Source organism: Falco rusticolus, chromosome 9, assembly GCF_015220075.1.
Source record: "Falco rusticolus isolate bFalRus1 chromosome 9, bFalRus1.pri, whole genome shotgun sequence".
Lineage (NCBI taxonomy): Eukaryota > Metazoa > Chordata > Aves > Falconiformes > Falconidae > Falco > Falco rusticolus.
Window position 1 is genome coordinate 31,363,983 of NC_051195.1, and position 27,219 is coordinate 31,391,201.

General features: G+C 45.4%; 1 protein-coding gene across 1 annotated transcript in view; it reads left to right on the forward strand.

The window, feature by feature from the left end:
* Positions 1-10,005, forward strand: part of CFAP58 (cilia and flagella associated protein 58) — a 60,630-nt gene extending 50,625 nt beyond the window's left edge. The window contains exons 16-18 of the mRNA XM_037400985.1: positions 2,293-2,412; positions 3,908-4,068; positions 9,728-10,005. Of these exons, the coding sequence (XP_037256882.1) occupies positions 2,293-2,412; positions 3,908-4,068; positions 9,728-9,851 (405 nt within the window). The 3' untranslated portion in view covers positions 9,852-10,005. The remainder of the gene's footprint in view (positions 1-2,292; positions 2,413-3,907; positions 4,069-9,727) is intronic.
* Positions 10,006-27,219: the final 17,214 nt, after the last annotated feature.

A 27,219-nucleotide genomic window follows, 5' to 3' on the forward strand; every position in this document is an offset into this window, starting at 1 on the left:
AATTTGTGCTGGGTTTTTTTCCCCCTGGGCATTCCTGATTTCTTATATGAAGAGATAAAAGTACCTGCTGTAAGCGATTCATTTTTGGTTTTAGTATCACATATACCTTGTGAGTGACTTAGATTTACTCTGGCAGTTGCTTTTTTAAAATTAATTGAAATTAATTGATTTTCTTTTTTCTTCTTTTTTTTTTTTTTTTCCTTCATCCTGGGTTGAAATGTATAAAATTAGAGAAATACCAACCTGTGAATTCAAACTGATGAGGAAAGAAGTATCCAGGTTTTTCTTTTAATGTTTCGCTGACATATGGTGCTTCTAACCTAGTGACAAATTAATTGACTAGATGTAAAAGAGATGGACAGCGCTTAGCAAGGAAGGACAGGATATGCATTATAAGACAGCTGGTTCTGCCTCTGTTGGATTATGGAGACAATATACATTGGACAGCTAACGAGTCTCTGTTGCATAAGATAGATTCTCCTTATAATAGAATTGCATGCTTTGTCTCTAAATGAGGATATTATACACACCATTGCACAATGTTTGGAGAGCTTGGTTGGCCCGTGTAGAGGGTTAGAAGAGAAATAAATTGGAAAACAATTGCACATAAGACCTTCAATCTATCAACTGCTCCATATTTATCCAAATTACCATTACACTCTTCCAAAATACAAATTTGTGATACATTCAGGGGTGGAATGTTAATACTGACCAGCCAGATTTTGACAAGGCAGATTTTTCTTTTGCTGTTGTTTTTAACTTGCATAAAATCTTGCTTCCTCAGAAAGAAAAGGTGGTAGTGGAAACCACTTGTAGTGACTTAACTAAGAATAAACTCTCAATTTAATTTTTGCCACTATGCAAACTTCAGTCTGAGTCTCGGGAGGTTTTGATTTTTCCAGAGGTAAACTGTGAACAGCTCCATTTATAAGGAGCTCTTCCTCAGTAATATTCCGAGTTTAAGGGCAATGCTTGCAAAAGTAATTTATGATTTGAGAGGCTTCCATTTTTGGGTCCCAACTTGTGACCATTATAGTGCACGGGTTTTGGAAAATGCTGAGGTCTAAAAACTCTGGATTCTGTATGCTCTTGAAGATTGGACACCTGGAATTTTAGATACTCAAAATAACAACCCATTTTTGAAAATCCAGGCTCAACCACTGAGCAAGGCCAAATGTAGCAATTGTAGGTGATGTGACGGTACTGTTTCCCACATCAACAAAAGGTTTCTGTGGTAAGAGTTGCAGACAGAGCTTATAAAAAAGACAACACAAAGGGGTTTTCTCAAAGCAAGTGTAAATAATCACCTGTCCTACATCCTACTTGGCATTTTTGTCTTTTCAGTTATATCTTTTGTCTGCTAGTTTGACTTCCAGTCAAATAACCATCCTTTTTAATTCCAGCTCTCCAGGTACCAGACAAGGGTGGGATCTTCCTAAGTAATGTTAAATAATAATAATAATCTTAGTCTGACAGAGTAGATACTAAAAATACTGTAATATGCAAAGCTATGAAGGTGGTTTTGTTCAAAGCTGTATTCCTCAGACTGAAAACAAGTACCTCCTCAAAACACAACTGAAAGCAGCATTTTGGTACAGAAAGCTGTAAGTGGGTCCGTGGTGTGGTTTTTGTTTGGCCATGGTTATATCCGATTTTCACAAGCACACTGTTCCAACTTGAAGGAAGAGAAGACACGTGACCAAGAGAAATTACTTGGTGGTAATTGTGCTCGTCATAGTTGTTGCCATTTATACTTTCTGTCCCTTTCCCAGGACCCCTGCAGTTAAACTGAAATGTGTGTGTGTGTGTAGATGCGTTTTGCAGGATTTTCTTTGAAAGAAGTTATTCTTTCATACAGTCCTTCCCTGACATCTCTGTAGCCTGCTCACATCCTGTTGGGTGAAGCTATGATCCTTAATGTAAGGCAGTGTGGCTCATAAGAAGAAAGACTGCAATAAGCACAGTTACTAGTAATTAATTTCCCACCCCTGGATACTCTTCCAGTGACTTTTATATTCTGTGTGGTGAGGCGTGCTCACTGATGACAGTGTTTAAGAGTATTTCATTCGTGGTTGGAAGTAGCTGGATGTTTCTCTTAATGAGCTCTCCCACTGCTATCACAACAACTTTAAATACCTTATGGCTAGTGGGCAAAGACTGACGCACAGGCAGATTTGTTTCTGCAAATATCTTCCTGACTGAGTTGCATTTTTCAGTGAGGTTGATTTCATCACAGGTTGTGCTGCTGCTATAGCAGTTTTATAAGAGCTCTTCCTCTTGGCTTTTTCTTAGGAAAAGGAGAGACTGTATGTGGAACTGAAGCACATCTTGGCCCGGCAGCCTGGTCCTGAAGTCGCAGAGCAGTTGCAGCATTACCAGCACACTCTCCGAGAGAAGACTAAACAGCTGAAAGTAAGAGATGTCCTCTGTGTCTGGCTGAGGGGCTGCCAGGCTTGCAGATTGACTTCAGGAAGATTTTTGATGAACAGTGTGTGTGCCTTAGTATATTAGTTCAGGAAAATAAGGTTTATGCTGCATCTCTCCAAGGGGGAACCAATAGATGTAGAACTTTTTTTCCACATTATGCTAGTTTGTTTCATTAAAATAGAGGAAAAGTGTTATTAGAATATGAGTGTGCAGCACAATGCTGTAAATGCTTTTTGGGCATTCTGGGAACCTATTGGTTTTCCATTAAGCTTATTCTTCTTCCCTTTTCTTGATCTTTAACTTCTTAAAGTTAAGATCTTTAATAAGCTAATCAAACCAATTTTGTTTTCTTTTTAACAAACTAGTGGGGTTATATTGAGAATCCAGTCTTAAATTCTTATTACTTATCTTGCAATGCATTCACCTCTATTAGACTTTCAACTTTTATATGGTTGACAGGAGTAACTTGTCCTAACCCCTTGTCACTAGAAGGGAGGATTTCCTGGTTCTGAAGGAATCTTATAGGAAACTTTAAAAGGATGATATTAAAAAGTGATTCTTTGATAGAATAAGATGATCTTCTTTTGTTCTTGCCTGCACGAAAGATCAGTCTCCTCAGGAGTTCATCTGCTTCTGCAGCTCCTCTCTTTGTTGAAGTCATCATCTCCTGTTCACGGCATCATAGTCACGTCTATACTAACCATGAGGAAAAAAATGCAGGAGCAGATGGGCCCTTAGGAAACAAAGAGACTGTTATGCAAATCTTAGCTTTTAGAAAAACAATGTAGAAAATGTAAAATAGAAGCCAAAGTTTAGCTAAGCTGAATGTGATTTGAAGTTTTCCATACGGTTCCCATTTGTCCTTAATGCAGTCAGTTGCTGCTGTGTATTTCAGGCACAGTATACTGTAGTGTACTGGCAGGCGCGCCATTCTGTGGTGCCGGGTCAAGCTATTCTTCTTCTTAAAGAAGAAGAACACACTGTGCGTGTTACTACTTTCTTTAAGGTTTGCTGATTCACAAGAAAGTGGCATTGTATTCATATTTACACTGCCTGTTACTACTTTGCCAGTGTGGATTGAATTACTTCACGTAACAAAGTGGATCCCTGTGAATAAACTTCATTATTATTAAATAAATCTCTGCTTTATTATTTTTTAAGACCTTCATTTAGGGTTTTCACCCAGATTTGTGTCCCAGAACATTAAGAGCCAATGTATGTATTAATACCATTCCCATAATGCTTGGGGCATATTTTTCATGTTTTATTGTGGTTAAATGGCATAGTCTTAATTTTGTAGATTGTCCTTAGGTAAGCAGAGGTGATCAAATGAAACATCCTGACAGAAAATGAGATGTGGTGGAGAATGGCGATGTCTTATATTGTTAAACGTAAAGGAAAAATTGCTTGTAAAAATACTAAATCACGTGTAAGTGAAACTAACATCTCCTGTTTCTCCTTTTTGTCTTATGTTTGTTAGGTTTTGTCCTCAGAACGGAATATGTATCAATCACAGAGCCAAGAATACAAACATGAAATTGAAAGACTTGCCAAGGAACTTCTGGATGTGAAAAAGAAGTATCTGGCTCAGAAACACAAGGAACAACATTACCTAAAGGGTGATGTTGTACTTCAGGCCAAGTATGGGAAAATAACAGTCTGTTTACACAACTTTCTGCATAAACTACATTTTTTTTAGACTCTTCTTTACACTTCTGATCAGCCATGGCCAAATTTGACAGAGGTGATAGGGTATTGTTGCCTAATTTTCCTGGATGTTATCCATCATATTACTTCAGTCTGGTCTAGATTTACCATGATCTATGCCAGGACAAGAACATCCAGCAGAGATATTGCTGACATCTTCTGCAGTCCAGTTAAATTATTCATACCAATGAGATGGTGCCTAGAGGACACAGATTAGTGTTTGGTCTCTCACATCGAAATTCACATAGAGAATCACAGAATAGTTTGGGTTGGAAGGGACCTGTAAAGGTCATCTACTCCACCCCCCCTGCAATAATCAGGAACATCTTGCACTAGACCAGGTTGCTCAGAGCCCCGTCCAACCTTGAATGTTTCCAGGGATGGGGCATCTATCACCGATCGGGTAACCTCTTCCAGTGTTTCACCACTCTGATTGTAAAAAATTTCCTCCTTCTATCTAGTCTAAATCTACCCTCTTTTAGTTTAAAACCATTACTGTCCTGTCACAACAAGCCCTGCTAAAATGTTTGTCCACATCTTTTGTTATAAGCCCCCTTTAGGTAATGAAAGGCTGCAATAAGGTCTCCCCAGAGCCTTCTCTTCTCCAGGCTGAACAGCCCCAACTTTCTCAGTCCTTCTTCATAAGAGAGGTGTTCCAGCCCTCTCATTGTTTTTGTGGCCCTCCTCTGGACCTGCTCCAACAAGTCCATGTCCTTGTGATGAGGACTCCAGAGCTGGATGAGTAGTGCAGGTGGGGTCTCACCAGAGCAGACTAGAGGGGGAGAGTCACCTCCCCCAACCTGCTGGTCACGCTTCTTTTGATGCAGCCCAGGATATGGTTGGATTTCTGGGCTGTGAGTGCACATTGCTGGGCCATGTCCAGCTTTTCAACCACCAGTACCCCTAAGTCCTTCTCCTCAGGGCTGCTTTCAGTCCATTCATCCCCCAGCCTTTATTGGTACTGGGCATTGCCCCAACCCAGGTGCAGGACCTTGCACTTGGCCTTGTTGAACCTCATGAGGTTCATGTGGGCCCACTTCTTGAGCTTGTCTAGGTCCCTCTGGATGGCATCCCATCCCTCAGGCATGTCAACCACACAGCTCAGCTTGGTGTTGTCTGCAACTTGCTGAGAGTGCACGCAATCCCGCTGTCTGTGTCATTGATGAAGATACTAAACAGTACTGGTCCCAATATGGACCCCTGAGGAGCACCACTCATCACTGATCTGAACATTGAGCTGTTGACCACTATCCTCTGGATGCACCCATCCATCAAACAGTCCCTGTCTCTCCAATTTAGAGAGAAGGATGTTACGGGGGACTGTGTCAAAGTCCTTACGGAAGTCCAGAGAGATGACATCTGTAGCTCTTTCCTTGTTCAGTGATGTAGGCACTCCATCATAGAAAGCCACTAGATTGGTCAGGCAAGACTTGCCCTTGGTGAAGCCATACTGCCTTTCTTGAATCACCTCCCTGTCCTCCATGTGCCTTAGCATAGCTTCTAGGAAGATCTGTTCTATGATCTTCACAGGCACAGAGGTAGAGGCTGACAGGATGGTAGTTCCCAGGGTCCTCCTTTGTACTCTTTTTAAGAAAGGGTGCAATGTTTTCCTTTATTCCAGTCACCAGGGACTTCATCTGACTGCCATGGCTTTTCAAATATTATGAGAGATCCTCCAACACTATGAGGACCTCAATGCATTTTACAAATTATAATTACAGTGAAACAGCATCTGACATTGTTGTCCCCACCTTTCTGCAAGTGGCAACTATGTAATCCTGGTGTAAGAATGATGCCATTGTTGTTTCCAAAATGTGGTAGTTGTGACTGATGACTGTCACCTTCTGGAGGCAGATATTGCAGGGAAGAGCATTCCCCATACACTTCTTGTTCCCTTTCTACATCCAGATGGAGGAAAGCGAGCAATGCTCAGTCTGGCTTTGTCAGATGTCTTTATCTTTTGATGAAGCCTAAGAGCTTTCCTGTAGGTAGTTGTCTATCCTTAACCCGTAGCAGTTTGATGGCATCTCCCTGCTACTCTCAGTCCACAACTGAGCATCCAGCTGCTCCTCTTGATTAAAAGAAAACAACTAGGATCTCAGTTGCCCAATTTCTGGCCCGTTAACGTGACCTAATTTGCAGAGTCTGAGAGATGAGACTATTCTGATAATGGATCTCCAAACTAGGACACCAAAACTATGAGTCACTTCTGAAAATGGAGTTACTGAATTTTACTTTTAAGGAGAAGATTTTTAGATTTCTGTGGTCAGATGACACAATCTGTTCCTGAGTTTTTCTGTGTATACCTTTTGTCTTTTGACTCCTTTCCATCCTCAGCCTGTCCCTTCCTCACACACTAAAGCCAATGATTTGCTACATTGCTGTATATAATTCAAAGCTGCCTGTATCTATTTCTTCCTTAATTGTATTTCAGCCAGCGAACAGTTTTGATGACTAAATTAGCAAAACAGTCAGTGATAAAGAGTGACTTTTGTCCACCTGAAATTGCATAATGTTACCTTAATGTTTGGAATTAGCAACAATTGTGCAGTGCTAATGGTCTTCCTGGAGCTTTAGGATCAATATGTGAGGCTACCATAATGCCTGATAATCCATTTCCAGCAGCTAAGTATCCTCTTCACAATAGTTTTAATGTTTCCATTTCAGACCCTGGCATCATGTTTCTTTTTTTTTCATCAGATGAGAAGAAATTCACCCATGTTTTGTTGTTATATTGGATCTAGAATTAATTCCTGTCATAACTGTTGAAAAAATCCAAGTTGCTAGCATCATAACTGCTTTAACGAGAATATTGTGCAAAGGGATGGTGACTGAACTTGGGTTTGTTAATCATACACGGTGAATGGAATTTTGTGTTGCAGGTCAATTAGTGCTGTACTCAGTACACTGTTTATAGGTTCGGGATGGGTATCTGCTGTTAGTGCAGCTTGTCAAGTGGTGGTTGTGGGCAGGCATGGCTGTAGCTGGATGAGCACCGTACCTTTGTGACATCTGTGTTTTGGAGCTAAGTTCAGATGCTGCTAGCGGCGCTTCTGCAGGATGATAGCATCTCATTACTCCCACCTCAGGCTCAGACTCTACCAGCACTGTGCTGCCAGCCCTGACTTGCACTTCTCTTGTCTTTGTGGCAGTCAAGCGGTGGCCACCTGCTGGGCTCTGCTCTCCTTTGTCCCTCATTGTTTTGTTCCCCAGTCAAACCTGTTAGACTACATCCTGCTTTGAAGGATATGCCCACTCCAAGACATAACTGGGCATATCAGTTCTGGATAACTGCAGCTTCTGTGATCTCTAGGCTGTACTTTGCGTTGCCCAGCAGCGGTGCGAAGGAAACAACCTTGTGCAGCCTTCCTTCTCCAAACTGCCAATTGTGCATGACATGTCTTGCTTTCTGCAACAGAGTGAGTGTGTTGTGCAGCCAGATCCTTCCCCAAGGAGATTCCACCCCTGACATACAGCCATTCCACATCATTGCTGCCTTGGGCAGGGCTGGGCAGGCACTGATGGTGTGTAGATGCTAGCCAAAGAACCAGGGCCCATTTGATTTGTACAATCTCAGGTTGCTCTAAATCTCAGATGACACAAAACCTCTGACTTGATCTCTATCATGCTGGCTAATGTTAACATCATGTCTGAAATAAATGTGGCTGGTTTTGCTAATAAAAAGAGGATCCTGTTAGGACAATAGCATTAATAGTATTATTGACTACCCTGGTATGAAAGAGAATTGATACTCTCAGACAACCTCACACAAAGGTATAATCTAAAGCTTTTATTGATTTGCACAAGACAGTTCTGGTTTGTGATTTAAAGTCTTGATACTGAACCAATGCAGCTTTCCATGGGATGCTGAAGGAATATAATGAGTGACAACAAGAATTTAGCTTTGTTTTGTTTCAAGCTGAAAATCCAATGTTTAAGATTTTGGTTGTGAATTTGAAATCCTCTTTTTCTGCTCTCTGATTCTGAATGTTGTCTTTCCCAGATATCTTAGGCTTTCTTTTTCTTACTCTTCCCATTCTTTCCTGCTTCTTGCACCCTTTCTGCTTCACTACTTTTTCTTGTTGCTTCTAGCACTCAGGTTCCAGTTTGATCTTGATAAGAATCAGTGAGAAAGATGGAGCTTAAATCCACACCAGAGACCTGATCCTGCAGTCCTATATATGTAAATAACTGCGCTGAGGGATGTCAGTAGTAACTGGGAGCTTTTGCACGTGGCTGCTTGCACATTAATTCTGCATAATATATTACAGTATTCAGCTGCATAGAATTTTCCATACTGATGAGTACATCTGTTGGCTGTCTGCATGGGAGCATGAAGAAAGAATGAGCATGGACTCTGCATCATTTTCTCTCTCCGGAGTTGGAAGCCCAATACTGAGATAGGATGAGCCATCTAAATATAGCATGTTAGTTTTTAGTGCTGTCAGCTGGCACATCCATGAGTGCTACATTGATACAATTGAGAAGAGGTGTAAGTGGGTTTTATGGTTAAGTTCATCTGTGCCATCTTTTGCCTATTCTTCCATGTCCATACAGGTTAAATTTGGAAGAGGAAGCATAACTAGTCACCTTACAGGGTTTCTCTGAACTACCTCCTCTCCTGACACAGTTATTAAGGGACAGAGAGAAAAGCGTTAATTCTAGGAAGTGAGGCTTTTTTCCTTACTGGGGACTGAGAAAGGGTTCTAAAATGGCAAGGCTAGATTTTGCAAAAGCATGGTTGCACTGATGTTTGTGTCTCAGTCTCAATGACTGTAAAATAAAAGTAATGGCAGTGACCTTCTTTGTAAAGGCTTGAGACATATGCTGTTACGATAACCAAGTGTACCTTTATGAATTACTGGTTTAATTTTAAATATCTCGGGAACTTTCTCTGAAAGCTCCAGGTGTATCACAGTGAGTATGAAATACTGCCCTTCATATTTGTTCTGCTGTGCTTACCTCTCCAACCTCCTAAGAGTGGAACCAGCTAAACCTTGTTCCCTTCTCTTAAGGCCATGAAATTTTAGCCTTCCTTGATCCTCAGATGGAGCAACTTCCTGGGGCTATCAGTGCACCCACAGCACACTGTTAGTTTTCTGCAAATATCACAAGCAGGGTAATTATCACTAGAACTTTGTTAAAATGTGAAGACAGGTAACACTATTTATTCATTGAAATTTGACAAAGAAAAAATATCTCCCCATTGTGCCTTTGATGAATGTAGCTGTTTGAAAACAAGCATATACTTGCTAGAATGGGACGGTGATTAGAATCTGAAGTCATGGAACTCATGTACAAACTTGCTCTAATGAGATGCTCTGACCATTTTGGGGAGTAGCACAAAGAGAACTCATTTATTTCTAATTTTTAATAATTCAAAAAAAACCATCAGTAGGCTTGTAATTAGATCCAAACAGACACCTAGTCTTGGCAGTTTAGCCTAACAGGCTTTAATCAACAATTTTTCAATGGTCTCTAGATACATGGTTGCATCAAAGAACTTTGGAGGACACAGATTTCCTTACTTTGTAAACATCATTGGACTGCAGAATTAAATATTTTTTTTCCTTTTCTTTGTTTCTATTTAAAGGGAGAAGGAGGAGCGACTCCTGACTGCTGTGGAGCCTGTGTTTCCACGCCACCGGTCTGATGTTCGTCTCTTCAGTGTAGAGGGCTTTCCTTTCAAAGGACTCTTTCCCAAAATTACAGCATAAGAATGGACTCATCACATTCACATTCCCATTCCCAGTTTATTACTAAACTCTGTCCTGGGTTGTTTTAGAAACTGTAAGTTTAAAAGAAATTTAGAATCAACTTTCCCTCTGTAATCACTGTCTTTCTTTTGGAAAATAAAGGGATTTTATAGTAGAATTGATGTAGTTTTGGTTTATGAGCTGTGGACCCAGTCTGCCTATATGATTCCAGCAGAAGCCTGCCCTGGTGTAACTGAATAGTGAAGACCATGCAGGTATTTCTTCTTCAGCACTGTGTCTTTATTTAGCACTGTAACACCACAAAATGCCTTAATGTGATGTAGTTATTTCCCCTTTATCTACCTTTGTTGTAAGCACTCGCTCCACTTATCTTCTGACTCAAAGCACCTGAAAGAAATGGGAAAACAGAAAAGAAGAAAAATTAATAGGCTGATGTTTCAAGCCCTACTGAGCAAATGCAAAATTAACAAGTCTTTACTTAGATGTACACATGTAGCAGTTCTTTGTGCAGGTAGTGTCTAATAGGGTTTATGCAGTGTTTGCTGCAGTTGTTAGTAAGATCAAGGAAGTTTGTGGCCACGATGTACATTATTAAGAATGCAATTCTGTTTACTCTGGTAGACGACAAGTGACATAATTATGTCTCTTCAACTGGGGAGACTGTACACACTGACTGGGACATGCTGTTCTCCCGCATAAATCCTTCCAAGCAATTCAAACTTGGACTCAAAACATGGCAAACTTTACTCTTTAATTTCTAGACACTTGGGCATTTTTGTAACTTTCAGAAATTGTTTTTGTAATACAGCAGGAGCCCTCCAACCTTTTCAGCCAAAAGAGATTTAATTACCATTCATTAACAAGTAAAATAACAAAGTCACGGCATGAGGTGCTGAAGTATAGAAAACTTTCAAGCTGTAAAATAAAATGTTTTGAAACTGATTTGTACATGGAAGCTTTTTCCCAGCCTGGGGGATAAAAATACTTGTCCAAAGAGATATGCTGATAAATATTTCACATGCACAAAAAAACCTTTTGCAAAGATTTTGTTCTTTCCTTTGGTGGAATACATAATTAAATATTAAAGCTTCTGTGGGAAACTTTTAATGGAAGTGTTTAATTCAAAGGAATCAAGTTAAATACGACAGGGATCTACTTTGCTTTTACATTGGGGACCGGAACACTTAGTCATCAGATCCATTGTATTTTTCTTTTGTTCCCAAAATAGCTATTACTGCTTTTTCACTGTCAAGTGCATTATGCTAAAGTTATCATTTTAGAGCAGTCATGCTGTCTGAATTGTGTCTTTTGTGTACCTGACATGTCCTTATCGTTAGAATAATTGAGAAAACTGACATGGGCACTTGAGTTTGATGGGATCCCAGGTAGGTTTTACTGAAGCTTTTAAAAGCCAGTATTTGCTAAAATCCTCAGTATCCAGCCTGGAGCAGGACTCTGCTATGCTTACTGATACTGGGAAGTAATTTGTACTGAAATAAATCATCAGTGTCACATTTATTAATTCACATGAATAAGAGGCATAGTTAGACTCCCAGAATACCATCGCACTGTAGAGAAGCAACTTATTTATGACACTCTGAGCTGTACAGTGTCCCCCTAACTTATCCAGAGGTAATCCAAGTCTGTGTACATCCTCCTCTCTGTTTGGTATCAGGGTTTAGGAGACAAGGTGACACAACGGTCAGAGCAAAGGAAGGGGAGCCAAGTGGATGGAATCTGTTCCTAATGGCATAAATTTCTATGAATACACTAATAAAACAGATTATTTTCCATATTTAGATGTATTTAATAGTAGCTCGTATTGCACAGATTGGACTATTTTTAGGGTAAGAAGCTCCATCCCTAAATGATTCCCGACCTGAATTTTCCAGTCTCTAAAAGGGGTGGGATAGTATTTGTCTAATGACTCGCAAAGGTGAATTCACTTACATTTAAAACGTGATTAGTCTTCTAGATTGAAAAAACAGAGGAGTGCAAACAAATGTGATTTTCTCATACAACTTGGTCTTCCGGTCTGAAGGGCTGGGAAGTGAACGCAGTAAATTCCTCCTGCAAAATATAGGAGCTTTTACTGTGTTCATCCACAATTTCAGGCATCCAGATGTGAATGTGTTGGCTACTATCTCCAGTTTTATTGCATTATTTACTTACTACCATGGAAACTAAATTCACAGGTTAATTGGGAAAAGAAGAAAAGAAAAAAGGGCAAGAAAATATAGTTGTCAAATTATTGCCAGTAACTTTCAGCATAATCAGGAATAGAATAACTGCAGCCAGCTTAATTTATAGTGCTAGAGAGTGAAAACCATTTCTGAGTTCACATAATAGAATGGATTAAAGTACACCAAATCCCTTCCCCCTGGTCTATAAAAGTCAGGGAGCTTGAAAAATTGCTCTGGATGTCTGTGAACCCAGCTGATGCTGAGGTGCTTTTAGTGTTCAAGGATTTGGCTTGCACAGCAGGGAAAGGCAGAGCGTTAATGAGAGTATCATTTGTTCAGTAGCTTCTGCATTGTGAGCAGCAGCTCTGAAGTGCTTCTCGAAGTTTTGTTGCAGAAAAATGTTAATTGAATTCCAGTCTGTGCAAGATGTAAGCCTAGAAGTAGCAAGCATATCTTTAACTTCTTGTTCCTGTAAAGACATGTGAAAAGATGGAGGTGAAGGGCTATGATCCATGGCACTTAAGTTAGAGGAAATCCTTCTTCACTTTAATTGGTTTGGATTGGAGCTGTAGTAGCTTGCACAGTAAATCTCTCCTGGAGTCTTTTTCAGTAAGCAAAAGATGTAATATTGGTCATTTTCAGAGCACTGGCAATATGCAGATAACATTTTAAGTAGCTTCACATCTAACTTAAGCTCTGATCTTGTCTGGCAGGTCTGTTTGCAGCGTATTGTATAAGCATGACACAAAACACCATACACCAAACTACCAAGCTCAAAGGAAGGAGCGCAACTCTTCTGAGATCACCTGTCAGCTACCAAAGACATGGCACAGGAATCCAGCCCTAAATTCATACTAACTTCATGAATTCAGAGCAGCAGGAGCACACACTACACTCCTATTAACATGTCCTGCTGCACCCTTTGAGCCAACAGCAGCGGAAAACAGGTCCCAGCTCAGGCTTGGTTGTGTTGAGAGCTGCAGGCACCAGGGCAGGCCAGGGAGGCAGAAGCAAAGCCCAGGTGCTTGGCACCCACAGGCTTTCAGCAGCACCACAAAGCAGAAGCTTTGCTGCGAGCAAAGCAGGTGGTGCTGGGCCCTGGAGCACTAATGGGCCTTAATGGTGCTGATCAGCTCCACCTGGGCTCAGGGGCACCGTTTAACAAGCTCAGCCCTGCAGAGGAGCTTCCTGGCCTTTGGGGAGCAGCTGGCCCTTGCTGCACCCTGACAGCAGGACAGCTTTAGTACCACTTTCCCAGTACTGTTCCCAGAGCAAGCTGCTTTGGGATGGAGAGGAACGGACTGCACAGGAAACAGTGCTGTGGGTGTTGAAAGCCCAGGCGAGCAAGAGGAAAGGTTTCCCCCCACCCAGATCCTGCAGAGGAGGTGTTCAGCTGGGGGTCCCAGAGCACTGCCTGCAGGTGGGTTGCCAGTAACCATGTGAGTCCACAGTGCCAGGTCTCGGGTTGCTTTTTTCCTATCCTTGCATTAGGGTAAAACTGTTGTGCCCTAAAGAAGTTTCGAGGAAGAGTGGAGAGAAATAGCTCCTCGACTTACTCTCTGTCACCCATGTGAAGTTACTAGAGGGTAAAGTTAGCAGCAGAGTCAGAAGGAGGCTGGGCAGCAAAACCAGTGCCTGCCATCACTGAAGTGTTAATGACTTTTCCTGAAATTTGTCCCATCCTTACTATCTTTACCAAAATTAGAGTAACTAAATCATGTACATTTGAATTTAGGCACTTCAGCAATTGAGCATTATTTTCCTAGCAGGTGGTTTTGCTGTTGTGCCATCTCCTCTAGCAGAGTGTATTTTTAGTGTGTTTCTAAAAGCAGGAGTTTGTTTTTGATGCTCTTTCTGTTCCCTACTTGGGTGCTTTTCAAGCAGCCTCACACAGATCAGCTACTTAACGCTGTGCAGCGTACAGTAAAATGTCAGGAGCTTATCCTGTGGTTTTGCTTGAGGAGCCTCATTTTCCACGGAGGAGGTGAAGCTCTGCCCGTGTCACCCTCACACGGGTGTGAGGAGGCAGGGCAGGACCCGCAGGACATGCTGCAGGTGGCTGAGGTCAAAGCAGCTGCCTGCTCCTCTGCTCGGCCTTACCCTTCAGCTTCCTCCTCCCCTGGAATGGAGGCCTATGTAGGTTTATTGAACCCATATACTTTTTAATCCCTCTGCTGACCTCAGTGGGTTTATATACCTTGCCGCAGGTGTACAGAGCCACTCGGACAAGTCAGTATGAGTAGGGTGGTGGGATGCAGCTCTGGGGCTGGAACAGGCTCCAAAACTGCTGAGATCCTCCCCTGCCCTTTGCTGTGTCTCGGCTGGCGAGTGCAGGGTGCTGAGCTCTCTCCTGGGGTCTGCTCTGCCTTCACCAGCTGGTCCTTGCAGGCAGCTGCAGGCATGAGGCAGTCTGGAGGTGAAGGTGCAGCCTTGCCCTCAGTGCACCCCGATGTGAAGAGGCTGAGTGGGGGTCTCCGTATACTCAGCAGCTGTTGTAATGTAGCCCCGCCCCCCCCTGCCCAGGGTAAGAACAACGCTGCGGCTGCCTGGTGATGCAGCTCGGGAGGTGGGTGTCCCTGCTGTGCGCTAGCCGGGCAGTGAGTGGTCACAAGCAGGATGCCCAGGAGGGGCAGAGGCATTGGTTTTTAGGGTAAATGGGGTGTTATTGAAGAGGAGGAATTGAATTCCTTAGGTTGTTGCGTCTAATCACAGGGCTGGGGTCCACGCCATTAGTGTTGGCCTTCTGCAGGCTGGCTGCTGTTGGCCAAAGCTTTGGTGGTGTTGAGGGGTGCTTCCACAGGGATGGTTTTAACCTGGTTTTCAAAAGGAATTGGTGTTCTCGGCGTGTTTGTGTACCTGATAGCTCTTGCTGTTGTTGCTGCTGGGGTTCCTGGTTTCTCTGCTGCCTTGCTACCTGGCACAGTGCTCATCTCTCCTGCAGTGCTCCTCTGAGAGAGCAACAATGAGCCCAAATTTGTAAGTCATGGGCAAACTGTAGAACTGTTTCTTAACCAGGATGTATTTATGGTTTATTTCTCTTTGGGATCCTTCTTGTCTTATATCCTGAGTGCTTTCAAGGAGATCCCATGGTTTACAAGGAGGTACTGCATCCTTCAGGGATGATGAAAGGCTGGCCAGGCTGACCTTGCTGTGGCTGGGCAGAGCTTTCTCCTAACTGTGAATTTCCTGGTTGCACATTCTGTGCTGTCGTTAATGGCAGTCTTGCTCCCTTTCTGTGAATCCCAGGTGGGGTTTTTTTTTGGTTTTTAGCTCTTCAGCTTACCTAATATCCAGAGAGGATAAAAGGGTGCAAAGGTTGTTTTGGAGGATGTTATTTTTACAGGCTGGATCTTGGCAGATCTGAGTTTCCCTCCAAGGTGGCCAGGAGCCTTTCTTTCTGGTGGTGGGAACTTTAATCTGCTCAGGTGTGAAGTGGATATAACAACTATGCTTTCAGCCAGTCTTGACTACTTAAACTTCACAGTCCCTCACAGCAAGAACCATTTCTCAGGGCTCTTTCTTGGCAGAAGACTAAGCAGCAATTTAAAGCCATTTTAATCTGAAATGAGAATCTCTACATGGGGTTTGAATGCACTTCAAGTGAAGTATGTATTTGCAACTTCTGTTGATCCCTCTTAATTTTCTGAGTCCCTGCATAAAAAAAGGTATGCTTGTAGAGTGGCAAAACACACTGACAGCTCAGCACCATTGAGAGCTGTAGGGTGCTAAAAGCAAAAATAGTAAGGGAGTGGTGTGTTTGGGATCAGCACTGGAATGCAGGTGATTAACAGAAAATGTAAAGAAACTGGTCAACATGTGCTTCTGATTCCCCTCCCCAGGAACATCCTGAAACTTTATTTGAAGCACAGAGTATTTCTGGATAAAACACACATAATGTTTAAAAAATAAAATAAAAGAAATTCAAGTGCTGTGCCCAGTTCCTGTGGGAAAGCACAGTTTTCTAGGACTGCTTTGACATTCATGTGATCTCAAGTGATCATGCCAGAAGCTACCCTGTAGCAGCTGAGCTGCAGGAATCGACCACAGGTACGTTCTTAGCTGGCCCCAATTGCAGAGTAAAATGCATTTGCCTAAACCCTCTTTGTCACTTCCAATGAAAAGGTGCCTGAAGCAGCAGTTTAAATAAGCCTGTTTTACCCTGCAATCAGGGCAGACTATGAGCAAATACATGCTCAGTTACTGTATCTCACCTGAAGGGTGGCAGCTCACAAATTTGTGAGCATCCCCAGAACTGCTCGATTTTGCTCTGCAAAAGCTGTGCCTCTTTGCAGCCCCCTTTGCTGAAGGATGCAGAGGCGTGTGGCTGACGGGCAGGGTGAACTCTGGGGGCTGGCTGGGTAATAAATGTTCTCTCTTCCAAATCCCTGTTTGAGCTACCTCATCCCCTGCAATTTCTGTGTTATCGTTCAGATGTATTCCCTCTTGGCAGGTTAGGAAAACTCATCACTGGAGTTTTGTTTTAACTGAATGCACACAGGTCTTCCAAAATTACCAAGTCCCTTGCTTGATTCAGCTGCTGTAGAGGAAAAAGACAGGCAGACCTGAAATGTCTCAGACCAGCCTTCTTTAACAGCCTTGCATTGCTTTTTTTGCTTAGTGGTGAGCTATTTGCTAAGTCCTGATGCTTGCACCAGTCCGGAATGTGGAGCAGCTTCAACAGGCAGCTTTTCTTGCCAAAGTTACTCTCAAAATTCCTTAAAGCAACCTTCATTGTGGTTTGGTTTTCGAGTGGATCCTGTTGTCACTGTTGCAGAAATGATTGCTTTAATTGGTATGTGGCACAGCAGACAGGTTAGAGCTATGTGTATTAACTGGAAGAAGTGAGCAATTAAGTGAACTTTGGTTACAGAAGTCAACAGATCTCTGCTTGAGTACATTAGCTGAGGGTTTAGCGTATTTCCATTTGCATCTAATCAGGCACAATTCCCTCTTTTAGTATGATGTGTACTTACTGGATCTGAATTTGATGTTATTTTTTTTTTCCTCTGACTTTTACCAGTGATATTGAATGTTGATGGCACGCAAACCATTCCTGGGCCAATTGCTGTCCCATGGTCAGTAATATGGGACGTGCAGCCTAATGCTCCGAGTTGGGGTTTGTAATCAGAAATGAGGTGCTTCTGTTTAACAAGTATGGGTGCTCTGGTGGTGGTGGGGTTTCCGGTGGGTTTAGCTGTTGGTAGAACCCATGCTGGGTCCTGCAGTGGAGGGGTGTTGAAGGAGGGCGGATATTCAAGACTGCTTCTTTAGTACTGGGCCAATATTTGAATACACACTCCCACCTCTGCAGTTCCCACCCAGCTCTCGTGGTGCGGGGAGCTGTCAGAAGGATGTGATTCTCAGCCCTCAGAGATCTCACACTTCTGATGACAAACCTGATTTTCACCTGTCTAAAATGGGGCAGATGACTGTCCCCACAAGGCACCAGCTGCCCCCCATGTGCCCAGTTCTGTTGGGGTGCGTGAGGGCTAGACAGAGCAGGGGATGAGCTCTGTCCTCTTTCCCCAGATGTGCAACTTCTCCCTGTGGCTCTGGGCAGCAGCCGAGCTGGTGCAGGGATGCTCGTGCCTGGGGCTGTGCGTTCTGCTCCTCTTGCATGGGGATACATGCCTGTGGCTTCCAGAGCTGTCAGTCATGCACCCTTCACAAGGACTAAAATTCAAATTGGGCGATATCAAGGGGAATTACGCACAAAGATCTCTTGTCTGATCAGGAGCTTCACCTTGTGCTCTTGAGGGATGCATCTTGTAATTTACTTCAGGCTGAGGGATAACTGATTTTTTTTTTTCTTCTTCTTTCTTATCTACTTTAGTGGAAGTTGGTGGCATACTGCCCAAGCCCTCTGATGCTTGGTGCTTTGCCCCTGCCTATTTCCTTTGGTGACAGTGTGCAGATTTCTGCTGGGCTTTGATAAAGTTTTGCAGCTGGGCCCTTGCTTTCTTCATTCTCTTTTATTCTACGTGCTGGCAGTTGTGGTTTCCTCAGCACCATCCTGTGTTCTATGGCTGCACCTGCTTTGCCCTTGGCTGCCTCCAGCCCTTAAGCTGATGCACCCAAAGAGCCTGGGGTCTACCTGGGGGAAAAGTGGCGATGCTCGCTGCTGTACCACGGGGCCTGGCCTCTGCTTTTGTCCAGGCAACTGCACCTCCTGGGTTGAAGCTGAATCTGAGGAAAGAAGAGAAGCAGGAATTGGTGGCCATGTGCTGCCTTTGGTGGTCTATGGGTACCAAGGGCAAGAGAAGTCACGGAGGGGTGTGTGTGTGTGTGTGGTTTCTTTTTTCTGGAGCTGAGGATGGGAACCCAAGGCTTCTAGTGCCAAATCTTGAGCTAAATTCACCTGAGCACAGCACAGAGGAGTACTGGGGCTTGTGTTACAGCCCTGCCTCCTGGCATCAGACCAAACAGCTTTCTCCTGCTCTCCTGACGCTGTGACCTGCCTGATTCCCTCCCATCACCTCTGCCCACAGCCTGGTACACGCATGGACACATCCTCCCAGGTGAGCTGGGCAGGGCTGCCAGCCCTCACTGCAGGGCACCCCTCTCCTCCTTCCCCCAGCTCCCCGGAGAGGCTGGGTGTGTTGAGCAGCCAGGGGGGTTTAGTTAAACGTGCCACAAAGTGCAAGTGGGAAAGGGTTCCCCCAGGGCTGGGGTCACGCAGGGTGGCTGGCCTCAGGACACTGCCTGATGGGAGAGCTGGCAATCCTACGGGGAAAAATCAACCCTTCCATGGGTTTTATTGGACTCTCGGAAAAATGGTAAGACTGGGTTTGCTGAATGGTTTCCAGTGGGGAATGCTGCCACTTAAAGCACAGTCCATATATTTATGTGCTGTGGACAAAATGTTTCTCAGGGAGCAGGCAAGTGTTAGGAGCAGAAATCCTTGGGGTGGATGAGAAGCTGTTGTCCCTAATTTGAGTGTGTGGTACCTTCATCAGTCTCCCCTCCAAGAACCTGCAAGGCAAAAGCGTGTTACCGTGTAAAGCTTCCAGACCATGGCCCTGGGCACATGCTGAGGCTGAAGAAAGGAACCGGGGATAAAAGTGTCGGGTTAATTGCCTGCTTGGAGAATGGCTCTTGCCTAGGATCACAACCGTGACGTGGCCACCAAGTTGTTCACCTGGACGTTGCAAAGTACTTGAGCTCTGCTGAGCTTATCTGCCCCTCGGGGTACCTGGGGATACTTGCCCACCATGCTGTCCTCTGGTTCAGTGGTGGTGTGGTAGGTGGTGGATTTCACAGAACACATCTGGCTCCAGACATGGTGATGTCTGTAACAGTATTTCATCTTTCTCTTAGCACGTTCCAGATGAATACTACAGGGAACAGGGCCAATGCCAACCACATTATAACAACGCTGCTTGAGAGAAATACCTGCATAGTGTCTCAGGCAGCTGGAAGCACAAGGTGATTTCTTCCCAGTCAAGTCAATGGCGGAGTCCCTCAGAGAAGTGTATAAGGTGTGCAGGACCTTTGTGTCAGATTCCAAGCTCCTCCCAATTCTTAACTGCTGCTTGGCACAGCAGTGATGGGGACAGACATTCCAGCCCTGGCACACAGATGGGGCAGTGGAGCAGAGATGGGGAGGGCAGCTGGGAGGTGCTTTGCAGCCAGGACCTGAGCCAGGTCCCCCATACCAAGCATCCTGGCCTCAGGCATTTTTCCTCTTTGATTTGCTCATGAAAAGAACCCAGTTCCAACTCTGAGCCTTGGGCAATTCCTTGCTGGATTAGGATATTACAAGCATAGCTGCAAATCTACCAAGAAGTTTTTCAAGTCGCTGCTTTCCCTGTGGAGTCAGCACAGCAAAATCCATGTCTAGGTGAGATGGCTTCATCCCTTTTTTGAATTTTTTCATGTAATACCCTTGTCAAAGACTTACAGGCAGCTGCAGCTCAAATCATCCTGCATTTTTCTTGTGATTGCTTTGCCTGATACTGTGGTGAGTATTCGTATCAAGTTGGTGCATGATAGATGGTTAGATTTATGCTGTATGTAGTGATCTGGGGGTATAAATGTATTTAAGTGACTTATTCAGCTTAAACACCAGCACTGTCTGCTGCTCCCTCGTCAGCATTACAGGCAGAGAGAGATAAAATAGCAGTGGTAATTGTGGTGATGGAGTGTTGCTGGCAAATAATATGAGCACAAAGACCATTTTCAGAGACAGATGGAGTATAACTCTGCTGTAATTTCTCTTGAATTATTTTTAGAACAGGACAGACTGAAAGCCCCTTGAGGAGAAGGGCAGCATGGAGGGTGGGAAGGGCTGGGAGCCTAAGCCAACATTAGGACTTCCAAAGAGTTTGATGCTTGTTAAAAAAACAAAGGCAGAGAAAGAAGAAATGTAAAAGTGAAAGACATGGTGATCAGAGAAGCACAAGTTGTTTTCCAGGTAAACTGCTCCCAGAACTGGACAAGAGTTTAGCGAGAGCTGCGGTGCTAAGCACAGCTGGCTGGATCACGGGGTTGTAACCACAGGTCAGGGCTGGCGCTGTACGTAATCACTGTGGGGCATTTACAGCCCATTTATGCCATCTCCCTCCTTTAAACTTAATGTACTGTCCAGATCAGGTGCCAAAGTGCCTTTTCCCCCAGGTTCCTGGGCTTCCCTGCTCTGCTTGCAGAGTTCAGCGCTGGCAGAAGCTGCCCATCCTCCAAAAGGACTTCTCCTCCGTGCCCATTTTGCCTCCAGGCCAAAGAGCTCTGCAAACTGGCGGTGCCGGGAAAGGGCCTCACTTGCCGCAGTGGGTGTGAAGCTGCCCTGGTCCCCATGGGATGGGAAGATCTCTCGGATCCCCCTCTTTGGGTGCATGTCGGTCACATCTCGCTCCACAGAAGCACTAATAACTCAGCTTGTGGTTTTGTGCTGGCCCAGGGCCAAGCCCTGCAGTACTGAAATCCACTGAAGGTTTTGAATTATTTTGTGGGGGAGTTCAGGGTTTTGTTCTTCAAGCTATGCCCGTTGCCTTGTCTGGGGAGCACCACACGGGAGAAGTTTCTGTGTGGTTTTGGCAGGAAGGTGTTCTTATGGCCCACTGTGTTTGCCGGTGTTGAGAGGGTGGAGGGAGTGCATGGTGCCAGGCTGTGCAGAAGCAACAATGGAAAACAACAAAAAAACAGCCAAAGCCTGAATCCAAATGGTGTCAATTGGGGAAATTAAAATAATGAACAAGAAGGACAGGTGTGGTCAGTTTTTCTGGCACAGAGAGTGAGCATGGAGAGGGAACGTGTTTCCTCTGTGATATGTGGTATCTTTTGACAAGAGGATGACATTTTGGCTTGCTCAGTGGGTAGGGGATAGAGATAGACTAATGAAGAGCCAGAAGAATTTGGAATGCAAAGCCAGGGACTCCTGGGCGACCCATGAGGAACATTTGCATAATCTTAACAACTTCCTTTGTCCCAAATCCCCAAAGTTTCCTTCCTGACAACTTCACAAACTCTTCCTCTGAACACTGCTGTAATAATGTTCTGCTCTCCCTGCCCCCTGCAGCCTCTCTTTGCACTTCCATAGCGCCTCGCCATCGTGTTTCTGTAAGGCGTTCTGTTGCTCTGCTCACTTGCTGCTTCTCCAGGGCCACTGGAGAAAAGGCAGGATTGTGCCGGTGACACAGCTCGGTGCCAGCTGTTTATCCCGCCACGTGTGCCTCAGGAGGACAGGCTCCTGGACATGACAATGGTGTTAGCATTGCCTTGGTGTAAGCTGGGGTCTGCTGGGATGCTGCTAGAGTTGCTGCTCCTCTCTGGAGCCACTGGCGGTGGCCTTGGCAGGGTTCTGCCTGTGTGATGGATGCTGTCACCATTATACCAGGTCCTGAGCTGCTCAGCTGCAACCACAGGGGCGAGGACTGACCTTTGTTTGCTGGAGGCTGTTGCCATTTCTGGGTGGACAGGCACCTGGTGCCATATGACTGTTCCGGCATTATTCGCAGGCTTATTGCACTTTGTAAAACTGCCCTTAGGTAGGAAAAGCTATGTCTGTACCTGTGCGGTAACGGAATTTGACAGCAGCATTGGCCGGGGTGTGCTATAAGAACAAGTGGTGGCAGGTGTAGCCCTGTAAGTCCTCCCCTGGGCAGGAGGAGTACCCGTGCTCAGGGTGTGACATGCCTGTTGTGGGCTGAGTTTTGTTCAAAAGCGGGGTCTGGTCTTCTTGCAGCCACCCTGTGCTGCTCCTTTCCTGGTGTCCCACCTCAAGTGTCCCGGGCTGATGCCTGCAAACATAGAGCCTGCAGCCCTGCTCATGTAATGCCAGAGTCTTTCCATCTTTGCTAACCACAGGCCTTGTAATAACTCTTACAGGGCTGTTATTAAAGGTTTGGTGCAAGCTGCCAGTCCCTGAGGAATTGGTTAAGAGCATTTCCAGTACAAAACTGGGCTCCTCTTTTATAGTGCAATGTGTGAGTGTAATGATCGTAATCTGCACAGGAAAAATGATCTGTGATCTCTGCTGGGGGAGAAGAAGAAGGGAGGAAAAAAGTATGCAGCAGGTCTAGTGCAAAGAGGGGGGCATCTTCTTTTTGTGCTGGGGCTGCAAAGCCTTATCTGATTTGCGATGTACCATCCAAATGTAGAGCCAAGAGGTAGCCTCACTTGGCAAGGACCTTATGGTCTCAAAATTTTAAAATTATGCTCAGGAGAGCACAGGCTAAAAGGAACGTACAAAGGGTCATGGGCAGTGCCCGAGCCACCAGGGCAGACTTTCTGTGGCCGCGAACAAGTCTGAAGTATCCAGATGAGCTGCAAGTACTCAGCCTTTTGAGTTGGATGAGAAGAGGATCTCTAAGATCTTCTCTCTAAGAGCACCAGGCTCTGACCGAGGGCTCCAACTTTCAGGATTTCCATGGACACTAGATACCTCCATCCTGTATGGCCCTTTGTCGCTGTGTCCTGGTTCCCTCTCTGTGCCAGGAGGCCTCTGGTCCTGCAGAGGAGTCGTGTGGGTGATGGGACCTTCCTGGATCTGCTCTGCTATCTCAGGGCAGATTCATTGCTTTGGAGGCCTCTGCAGGTAGGAACAAGTTGGCTCTTTTGCACCACTTGTCTTTATTACTGATATGCAAACACTGGGATTCTCTCCTAGAGGGTCCTCTCTCCTTCATTCAAGATAGGCCCTACATGTAACCAGATATTATGGGATGGGATGGGAAATAACAGAGAACTTGATCCTTGAAGGAAACAGCATCACTGTCTATCATTGGAGAGATATTAGGAGTTGTCCTAAACTGCCCTGCATGAGAGCTGCTGTGACAGGGCAGGCTTCTCCCTAGCTCTGGGGTGTGTATCTCCCTGGTTCTTGTGTGTGGGTGAGCGATGACAACTGGGGACTTCAAGGCACCCAGGACCACTGTACACTCAAATGAGAAATGACTGCACCATGTTGCTGCTGACAGGACTCTTCCTCCCCAGCTGCTTGGGCAGGGGCACAGAACACACTTGCTTTAAATGTCACTATTTATTAATTTAACCAAAACTGGTGTTAAGAGCGCAAGGGAAACAGCACAGCTGTGACAATGTGCTGCTGCTCAGTGCTGCTGCTTGTTCGGTATGGGAAAGCTGCTCTGAATTAGAGCTGAAGGTATATTTTCTACTCTTCTTCCTAATTTTATTTTATTTTGTTACATTTTTGCAATTATCCCCTCTGGGGCTATAAAATTTGTTTAATATCAAATTCATTTTTAAAGGCAAAGTCATTACTGTTTTGGAACTATGGGCAGGTTTTTCTTATTTTTTTAATACAGCAGCCATAAGCAGTTTTAAAGCACTGCTTTACTGTATAAAACGATCTTCCCTTATGATTTGACAGTGATACTGCAGCCTGATTTATTGTGGAGGACTGCAGCAAATGGCACAAATGCTTAAAAGATAATAATGTTGGTGATGGACGTATGGGTAGCTTACAGCACGTATTTAAAAGGCAGGATAGCAAGGCTAGTGTTATTCTGCTGTCAAGATTTCCTGGTGTTTGTGGGGTATGCTGGTAACACCATCAGCCTGGAGGGGTTGTGGTCTTCCAGCCTTGATTTGGGTGCTTGACCCAAGGTCAGCCTAGCACCGGGTTTAAAGCAGATGGGCAAAATATTTGTATCTTGTCTCAGTAATGGACTGTGTACAGAGGGGCTGTGGGCACGGTCCCCCACCTCCTTCTTCTTTGCTTCCCATTGCTGTGCCATCTCCCATGCAGCAAGGATGTCCCAGAGATGCTGTATGAGTGAGGGGTCCCCACCTGTTCTCAGGCTACGTGTAGGACCGTGGCTGCCTGGTGCCAGGCTTTCTGCGAGGTGCCTGTACCAAATGTGATGAATTTTAGCAGCAGGAGCTCAGCACATTCCTTTTCTGATACGTAACTGGAATTTGGCTTAGGGAGGAGGGACTTTATCTCTGCCTTAAAACTGATGAGAACAACCCAACAGCTAGTAAGAAGGCTTGCTTGAAGCCCAGTGAAAAGTGTTCAGAAACCAAATCCTGAAGTCCAAAATGAAGCGGCAGGCCTGGCTGGTCAACAGAGATTTGGGTCAGGAGGCTTTCCACCTGATTTATTCCCTTGCCCATGGTGCTTGTTGCCAGATAATCACCTCCGTAGCCTTCTCCAGGGCTCTTGTGCCCTTTTGCAGCCCCAGGCAGTTGTGTGTATGCTGTGCTTTGCAAATGCAATGGGTTACAAACCCGGCTTTCCTGCTGGCCAGGGCACGGGGTACTGCTGGGCTGGACAGCCTGGGCCACTGTAAAATGTGGAGGTGTCAAAGCCTGTGTGAGTCTGAGGGTGCAGGAGGAGCTGACTGAAGGAGATGCTCCTGTATGAGGTGGGTTGAGGCTTTTTGCCATGCTCCTCTCCAGCATGTGTTATGTGAACAGCATCAGGCAGGACCTGAGTCCTTGTAGCCGCAAGTTACTCTGCCTCCCCACAGTTTTCTGATTTGCAGTGAAGGCATGACTTGGTTATGCTACCTGGCTCTGCTGCAGCCCTGCTGATGGAGACCAGCCCTGGCCCTAGGGTCCACCTTCGTCCATCACCAGCAGTCCTGTGCCATTTCTCTGTCATTTGGTCCCTACAGAAGCTGTTTCTTGTGAGGTTTCTGAAAGCCTCTTGAATTTATTTATTTTTTTCCCCTCCTGGTGGATGAAATGCAGACCAGGTGATGTGTATGTTTGAAGTTTGCATCAGACATCTTTGGAAATCTCAAGCGCAGGCTTCTCTCTGGCCCTGCTCTTACCTCCCAAGCTCACCAGCTGAAAGTGGGGCAAACTGCACCCAGGTAAATTAGAAAGGTTTGGGTCACTGCACTTAGCATCTCCCAGCCCCAGGTGCCTGCTGCCCCAGCATCCCCAGAGAGCCCCAGTGTGGGCAAGGGACTGACCTCTCCAGAGCTGCATTCCTGCAGCCTTGCTGGCCCTCCCGTCCCATAACCCAGACTTGTCTCCCTGCGCTGGACGCCCAGCCACTGCACTGAATATCCTCTGAGCTTTGGCTGCTACAGCCCTGTCTCCTCCAGCTTCTGTGGTGTAATGAATTTAACAGGGAGTTAACCTCTTCTGCCCCAGCCCAAAGCATTCCCAGGATGGAAGATCTGTGCAAGGAATTGGACGTGTCTCCTGCTGCTGACATAACTCTGGGCAAAATCTCTTTTATAGCCAAAGGGCACCTTTAAAACTTTATGTATGTGTTCAGGGCTCCTGTAGTGGAAACAGTGAATTTGCATAGTGCAGTAATGGACACTTTCCTGTCTTTGTAAAGGATTTCTTTTTTAATGCTTCAGACTCTTAAATGATGATAAGGGGCAGGACTGTTGAAACGGAAGGGTGACATCTTGGCTGCCTTCCTGTGAGGTACTGCGGGTTCAGTACAAACTGTGTAAGTAATGGGACACCTCACACAGCTGCTCCGTTTTCCTGACTTCCAATGAGGTGAGACAGCAAATACCTCACCAGCCATGGAGGCTGTGGCAGTCTAATGTGACATATTTAAAGACTATTCATCTGGAGAAATAGCTTGGCCATTTAGCTAGCTCAGGTTCCAGTCACTGTACTGGTTTGCCTGGGATGTAGACAGGGCAGGATGCTCGGCACTGCTGTCAGTGCAGCTCTGCTGACTTGCACCAGCATAAACTCCAGAGCAGAGGATGGTGGCCAAAGATCAGGGAATGAGGGTGTTGTGGTGTCAGGGGTGGGCGTTGTGTCTGAGTCAGTCCAAGCCCAGAATCTAAGGCAAATGGTGGGGAGCGGCTTTTGTACAGCCCACGGGGGAGCTGTTCTCCATCCTCTATCAAACAGTGCCAAGGTGTGTCAGCATGTCCCCGTCCAGCCCTTCCGAATGCCTGTTTAGCTCAAGGGACTGGCTTAACCCATGTCAGAGTGAAGTAGAACCTGCAGTGCTCTGTTCTGTCCTTTTTCCCTCTCCTCCTGACCTGGTGCAGCTGGACTGTCCTGTCTCGTGTCCTGCCCTGTATGTCCACCTGGAAGTAGGGCTTGGATAGAGGTGATGAATAGTGCTTTCTAAACAAGGCACCCTCAGCCCAGAGAGATCACGAGCTTTATGCTGAAGCTGCTGTGTGCACACTGGGTGAACGGGTTACTGGAGCCCTGGCATGATCTCTCTTTGCCCAGCATGGCAGAAAGGCTGCGACACAGGTGATGCTCAGTCCCTCACTGTGCCTTCTGTGCAGGTGGCTCGTGGAGGGTTGCTGAGCCTGAGCCCTGGGACTGCAGCAGAAAAAAGAGACAGACAGGCCCAACTCGTGCTGTCCTCAGATGCTCCATTTTTTTTTTCCAGCCGGTGACACCATGCACGAACAGAGGGGACTGATGCCACAGCAGATCTGCCTGTCTCCAGGCTCAAGGCAGGTGCTGATCCTGCTGCTCTAGCAGGATCGGAGCCTGCGGTACTGCTTTTGATGTTAAAGATGTGACAGGACTCATCACAGGGAGCCTGGGTGCTGTGAGCATGGCAGGCAAGGAATGGCTGAGGAAGGCCACGTGCTGGGAAAGAAAATAGCTGCTCTCTGTGCAGCAGCTGCTTTTCATTTCACTGTCTGGCTCGGGAGCTGCTCCCCGTTGCCACATAGTACAGTGGACGTGCTCTGAGCTCACTTGTGCTATGCTCAGCCCTGAGTGCATGGAGGGCTGAGCCCTTCTTTATCTGCCTGTGAGGAGAGCAAACTCGAGAG